This window comes from Octopus sinensis, linkage group LG11 (assembly GCF_006345805.1).
Source record: "Octopus sinensis linkage group LG11, ASM634580v1, whole genome shotgun sequence".
Taxonomy (NCBI): domain Eukaryota; kingdom Metazoa; phylum Mollusca; class Cephalopoda; order Octopoda; family Octopodidae; genus Octopus; species Octopus sinensis.
Genome location: NC_043007.1, coordinates 60,958,729 through 60,966,274, shown reverse-complemented (window position 1 = coordinate 60,966,274; position 7,546 = coordinate 60,958,729). Strand labels below are relative to the sequence as shown.

Genomic DNA, 7,546 nt, shown 5'->3' with positions numbered 1-7,546 from the left:
GGTTAAGTTATTATATTATACTTTGTGAAATGTGAGCTGTTTGCAATATGAATGTTTAACTGAAGCTGTTTCTATTTTTATTCAAAGTAAAATGAAAACAGATAAAATTGAATACCTCCCTAAAATAGATCACCGGCGAGTTTCCTGGATGAATGGTTTTATGATGTTCAGTCAGATGAATAGGAGAAAATTTATTGAGTAAGCTAATCACTGACCTTGTTCTGTCACACATTCCTTTGGGAATATATATCTTCCATTATTAATTCCTGTTTTGTTAATAATAAAAAACCTAATATTTCGTTGTTTAATCTTTGGGATTATCTAATTTACCTACAATGATAATTAATACTAAATTCCAAGAATTATTATAGTATTACTTAATCTTTTATTTATTTAGAAATTACATGCTCATTATAACTAATCTGTTGCAGAATTTTGAGCTTTTAGATTGATGGGGAGAGAGAGAGCAAAAGAAAACATTCAAGGACAGCCTAAAAGCATCTCTAAAAGACCTCAGTATTATGGTTGACTCCTGAGAGTTTCTTGCTCAAAACCAACACAACAGGTGCAATCTGAACCAAAATAGTTGAAAACTAAAAAAATCCTGCTGCCCAGAAAAAGCTAGTACTTTATCTACATTATTCAGTGTATCCTTTTCTAGGATAACTGTATCATTTGAGAGAGATTTTGCTGTTATTTCTAGTATCTTGACCACACACATTAACTATTAAAGCTGTTGTACTGCCAGCTTTGTAATTTACTTATTGTGATATTGTATTTTAATTTATTATAGTGCTAACCCTGGTGTTCACACTTCTCACATTAGTAAAATGATGGGACACACCTGGAGGAACATGTCTGAGGATAAACAAAGACCTTATAAGTAAGTAATTTTCAGAGCAATAATAATGGATTTGGTGACAGATCACTCTTCAAATGTGTTTGCTTCAGATGGTCAATGCTGTTTTCTTTTTGTTGTATACATCAGTAACAAAATACTTAAGCTTTAACATTTTGTATTAGGTATTTGAAGTGGTTTCTCAATTGTATCACAACAAATGAACTTGTGACTAATTAGATCTTTTGGAACATGTGGGTGGTTGTGATTCCTTGACAGTTGGTGGTGTACCGGACATGTGTTCATGTTGTTGATGAATATAAATATATCTGCTACTGAAATAGGTTGACTATGTATGATGTCTATTCCAGTAATCTAATGGATGTAATCTAGTGTTGTGTGAAGTTTTAGCACCCATCTCAGGTGGAATGTTGGGTAGTGAAATAACATGGCAATATGGATAAGCATATTACTATGTTATCATCATTGAGAGTTTGGTCAGAACACTTATGTGTGTTCACACAAGAAAGATTCTTCTTCAAAGAAAGTAACCATAGACAGAGATTAAAAGTGATGAATCTACTTTGTCCTGATTTAACTCAAAATTTTCATGTGACTGATAAGATAACTGATAGACTATTTCTTGTTGACATAAGAGTAAAAGTGAGTTTGTTACTATTTACTCAAAAACACAGTAAGGTACAACCTACTTTCATGTTATTTCAAGCTGTTAATCACTCATATCTCACTATCTTTCATTAGATATCACTAATATTTGATCTGAGTCTGTGACTTATTTAAATGGGTATTCATTATTGCAGTGTTGCCTATCCTCACTCATCAGAGTTAATTTCTTTCATCAGTTTGATTCGTTAGTGGATATTAAGCACTAACAGCTAATAGGATTACAGAACCAGTTGTACTCTTGTTGACTGCAACATCATCAAAGCACATTTTTCTTTGACAGTTGTCAGGTATGTTATGCACAGTTACTCACCATATTGAAGTACAAGGATATTTCATCTTTGCAGTGATAACATGCATTTAAGACTGACATTGCTTATTCTTACCATTTCTCCTACATATGTTATTGAGGACTAGTGAAGGGCCAGGTGTTAAAGGCCATTTCTCCCACATATACTACTGATGGCAGTAATGTAGGGCCACATATGTTATTGAAAATAATGATAACTTCCACTACCTTATCTTCTATTCCAATTTACAGTTCAATAATAATATAATAATAATAATAATAATAATTGTGTACAGTGCTCAGGTGCACTACAACTCATCTAAAGTGTATATATAATCAGGTGTAGTTTCGGCGGATTTCGGAAAGCATGAGGGCCTTAAAAGATGCAGTGTCATGGCAGTCAACAACTGACGCAGGCAGTTTATTCCATGCTTCAGCAACTCTGAGCGTGAAAAAATGTTTCCGAAAGTCATGAGAGCTGTATTGTTTTCTGACTTTGTAGGCATGTCCACGTGTGTTAGACACATGGAGACATTGTCCTTTGTTGATGAGCTGTGTATTTCTCTGGAGCAATTGAAGAAATAATTGTTACACAATGGTATAAAAGGTGTTGTCTTTTAGCAGTTGCCATAATTTTGTGTTTAGTGTAGATTTTGACCAGATGGTTGACATCAAATATAGCATTTTCTCTTGAATAAACCTGAAGACAGGACTGTTAGGTGGAAATGGAATAAGTTTTAAACTTACTGCTGCTTGACTTAACAATAGTATTTTGGCTTGAGGCATATCAGTATCTGAATCAAACATATGGGCTTAATCAGATTATAGTGAATGAATTAATTTCATTTTATAACTTTTAAATGTTTTGATAAATTTCGGTATTTCATGTTTCATGTTATTTGTTCTATATTCATTTGGGTCCAATTCAAAATGTTCACAAGTTTTCTGCACTAGAATTGTATTTTATTTGTGGGGATTAGTGGATTAATAATTCATTTTACATCATGATATTTAAATTATTTAACAGTTCACTGCATTTACTTGTAATTATCAGTAATTAGAGCAGATTTGAAACAAAATTCTATCATATATTTGTGTTAACATTTTCTAAGTAGTGCTCAGAACGCTGCCTTAGAAAGTTTATAAGTGTTTTACAAAATCAGACTAAGTTCACTATTATTTTAAAATTTAACTAAAGGATAGTATTTTAATTAGAAATATTGTAACAAAACAAGTTAAGTAATGTGTGTGTATAAATATTAGTGTCCTACATCTTACAAAAGTTAATGATGAAGATATAGGAGGAGTAGACCAACTGAACAAGAATTGAAGATACTGAACTGCTACCTGAGTGGGTAAGCAGGAAATAGTATTCAATTTTAATTTATTGATATATTGATAAATCATACCTAGTTACGTAAAATATCACGTGTTGTTGATGATGATTATGATGGTGATGATGGAGTATGACAAATCAAAATCAGACATCAAGATGTTATGGTGTCTTAGTCACTTGCAGAAGTGAAGCAGTTTGAATTATGGTAGCACTTGTAAGATGGTTTGCAATTAAATAGGCCAGTGCCAAACATCCAGCATTGGCTGAGGTCTATAAAACAATCAGCTTAGTTTCTTTGTAGTGAAAAAAAGCATTGCACTTCTATTGTAATTAAGAGTGATACAACAACCTTTACATGAGAAAAGGTTTACGTGAGAAAAGTTCTGTATTCTCATTGGATATAATTATAGAAAACAAACTTATTATGTTCATTGTCATATAAGATGCTGCTGCATGTAAAATACTTTGAGATTTATCATATACATTAAAATGATGCATCTTCTTCATGACCTACAAATAGGGATATCATGTAAATTCATGGTACATCATATATTCATGAATAAAAACTGCATGATAATGGCCATACTTGTCCTTATTTTTTATGCAAAATTCCTGAATTTGTTTGACTCAAGGATAAATATAACTAGCATCCTTACAGCTTTATAGCAAAAATAATGTCTTAGTCCCTTAGCATTAATGAAATATATCTTTAGTACAACTTCAGCAGTGTTATTCCCTAGATCATCAAGCTGATACTTACTCATAGTAATAGTATGAGTGTTCACAAGAAAGCAAGAATATTCCTGATTTAGTGCAGGCAGTACATTTTACAATCCATTCTTTTGACAGTCCTAACTGGAGATCCTACTAAATACAAGAATTTGCCTGGTGTTACACTTTGCCACTCACATTGCTAAGTTCCTGACTTCTAAACTTTAGTTTCTTGGAAATAGTCTCTTTTTATATACTTCAAAATAAGTCTGATTTGGCCAGATCTGTGTGACATCATCACTTGAAGCTCCAGTAATTTATGAATAATTTTATTGATTAGATTTTTGCTGACATAATCACTCAGTCTACCAAAATTCCAGTTTACACAGAATTTTCTGATTGGAAAACAAATCCAAGGGTCAAATCAAGGTATAGACCGCTACACATTAAATATAACACCTATGCCATTCTGCTGCTAATACTACTATGATTTGTGTGCAATTATGTATAAGCTAGAGTGAAAATAAAAGAAATGGGGGCATTGAAAATATTTCGTAGTGGCCTAAAGTTCAAACCATTGTTTGATCCCAGAAATCCAATGTGGGATTAAAATTTTTTTTTTCTTTGCAAACATTTTTATGAAGTAACATATACAGAACATGGATTTTCAGAAGTCATTTACACTCTAAAATAAGTAGGAAACTAATCCTAAAAACTAGGGGTAAAGTTACATGGAAGCCACAAACTAAAGAGCCTGTTATTCTGTGAAATGTTAAGATTAGCCTTTATTTTGTATGGAATTATTCTGATTTTTAAAAATCATTTGTCAATCTGCAAGTTTAAATAACAGAAACAAAATTTAATTTCAAGGTTATACAAATATGTTATGTAACAAATGAAATTTGGTAACAATTACAATTTACCAAAGTATTATATTATTTTTGTAATCTCTGTTTATTAACAAGTTATTTATTTCTTTGTGTCTTTTAATGATATTTCCAGAGAGAAGGCTCAAAAATATGCTCGAAATATGCAAGATGCTCTTCTAATGAATACGCCAGAATCAACAGTTTCATTTGAAAATATACCATCATCAGCTACTGAAGAACATAAATTAGATGAAGAAATTAGCTTCACCAATGCAGAATGACCACAGATCAGTTATCTGTATATCACTATGATTTGACCTTACTCAAATGTGTTAAAAGTTATAAATGAATTGAAATCTAATAAAAACAAAACTAAATGCAAAAAACAAAAAAAATATTTATATGGGAAATTAAATGTTGGAAGTAAAATTATGGCTGAAATTTTCAATTTATTTTCCTTATATTTCCAAATATTTTTCAACTGATTAAAAAAAAAATGAGTAAAGAAATTTGACCCTTTAGCATTTATATTACTCTGCCAGTTGCATTGTTTTAAATTAATCATGCTTGATATTTTGATGATATGTTTGTTTATCTTTAGAAGGACATTGTAGAGTAGGTGTGAGAGACTGGATTTGGCCAGTTTGAACATAAAACAGGTGGAATATTTGGACTAAATACAGCCGGTTTAAATGCTTTCAATTTGTTGATTGTTCTAAGAGATATAATACTGAATTAAATACCTTAAAATATTTAGTTTCAGATTCCACTGAGGTTTTGAGTCTACATTTCCATTTGTCAAAAGTCAATAAAGTAAATAAGAAATATGCTGAGAGTGACATTATTACATAATAATCAGTAACCGTTGTAAAACCAATTATAGCAGTGACTCAATCAATTCCCAGCAAAATCTGAAGAAGGGATTTTTATATTCCAAAATATTATATCAGCCTATGAATAATTAAATTATAACAGTTATTATAGTTCATTCTGCATTGTTGTGCCTTTCAAGATATGTTATATTTCATTACATAATTAAATTATCCCTTATGTCTAATGAAAATAAATCATTAATTATGAAAATCTAATTCAGGAAGATGCAATTAAGTGTAAAGAGCTAATTTCCCAAATCTACAATAGAAAAGTAAATGATTTGTTTGATGGTGACTAACAGAGTATCAAAATGAAGCCTCTGTACCTAGTGTAAGGAGTGACTTTTGGTGTTGTGTTGTATGAATGCATTTGTTATGCACCATTTGAAGTTTGTGGTGGTGTGGCATTGAAAGACAATGCAACAGCTATCTGTGTGTTAGTACTATTCCAAGAAATTGTGGTTCATTCATTACGTATATCTCTAATGACTGGTCTTTCCCCACATTTAATTCCTGGGATGCTTAAATATGAGGAGGATGTCCTCATATTTCTCCTGATGTGCTGAAATTTCTACTAATTTTGGACACTGCATTTGTTTAACTGGGAGGGTAGCTACTTGTCAGCAATGAGGGTAAAATAAAGTATATGTTCTTTCAACTCAATATTAATCACGACAATCCAGCAACATGAATCAAGAAATTGTAGCTTGCAAGACATACCAATGAAGATTTTTGAATGAAGCTCTCAAGGGGATAGAAGAGGACACTTTGGGATAGCATATAGGAATAAAGAAGTGGTAGTAACAACAAGAAGTATAACCACAAGTTAGCAGCTTCATGGAATGCACTCAAAACCATTGTTATACAAATGCTTGGAAAAACACTTTGTACAATGTGAAGATAGGATATGAATTTGAAGCAAGGGATTTTCATTGTATAGTTCAAATGGCAAGTAAGACGTTGCAGAAGATGACATGAGAATTTGACTTTAGCCAGATGCAGAGGTGGCCCAGGAGACCAAAAGGAAATGGCAGATGAAGTTGTTGATAACAACAGAAACATTGAAGATGAAGACAACAAGCCATAGCTTAAGAAACCCAAACTCTTTCTTATTATACTAGAATCCCTTCATAATGTCATTAATCATTTCATATATTGACTTGTCAATAAAAACTGATGTCCAGCAAGATTATCAACATCTCAGAGCCTTAGAGGAACTCATTATTCAGAAGCAGCATCAGCAAGGTAACCAACTAAAACTTGATTAATTTATTCAGGCCAATTTGTCCCAGTTCTGCTGCAGCTGTTAAGCCTATCGATATTCGTGACTGTGATGACCCACCCACTGCTAATTCAGTCCCTACATAGTCACCCAGACTAAGGACTGGTCTTCATGGCTCTACTAATACATTACGACAAGTTAACACCTCTACAACTTCTTCCACATCTTCTATACCAAGTTGCTCTGTCTTTTATCACAAGTAAATGTGATAATTTATAGTTTAACTTTTTATTTTTACAGGCATGACTGTGTGATTAAGAAGTCCACTCCTCTTCGGTGTCACTACATAGCACCTTGAACAACTGCCTTATACTGTAATTCCTGGCAGACCAAAAGCTTGGTGAATTTGGTTTTTGGAAACTATGAAGCTCATTGTGTATGTGTGTGTGTTTTAATTTGTAGCTCTCCAAAAACCACTGAACAAGTGATGACATTATTTCCTGTCAAAATATCGTTCACTGTCTTTGCACCTTTGAAGGAGTGTAGAATAAGAGATCCTTTACTTGAAAAACACAGGTTTATCCAAAAGAAGGACGTCCAGTTGTAAAACAATGCCTCAGTAATATATTTGTCTAACACATGCTAGCATTGAAAAGCAAACATTCTGTCTTTGTAAATAACTTTATAGAATAAATATTGACATGTTTTATATAGTTATATGATGA

At 32.1% G+C, this 7,546-nt stretch overlaps 1 protein-coding gene across 2 annotated transcripts in view; it reads left to right on the top strand.

Moving 5' to 3' along the window:
* Positions 1-5,151, top strand: part of LOC118765447 — a 36,692-nt gene extending 31,541 nt beyond the window's left edge. For both annotated transcript variants that reach the window (XM_036507557.1, XM_036507556.1), the window contains exons 12-14: positions 88-198; positions 794-883; positions 4,861-5,151. In XM_036507557.1, coding sequence (XP_036363450.1) covers positions 88-198; positions 794-883; positions 4,861-5,008 — 349 coding nt within the window. In that variant the 3' untranslated portion in view covers positions 5,009-5,151. The remainder of the gene's footprint in view (positions 1-87; positions 199-793; positions 884-4,860) is intronic.
* The last annotated feature ends 2,395 nt before the right edge of the window (positions 5,152-7,546 follow it).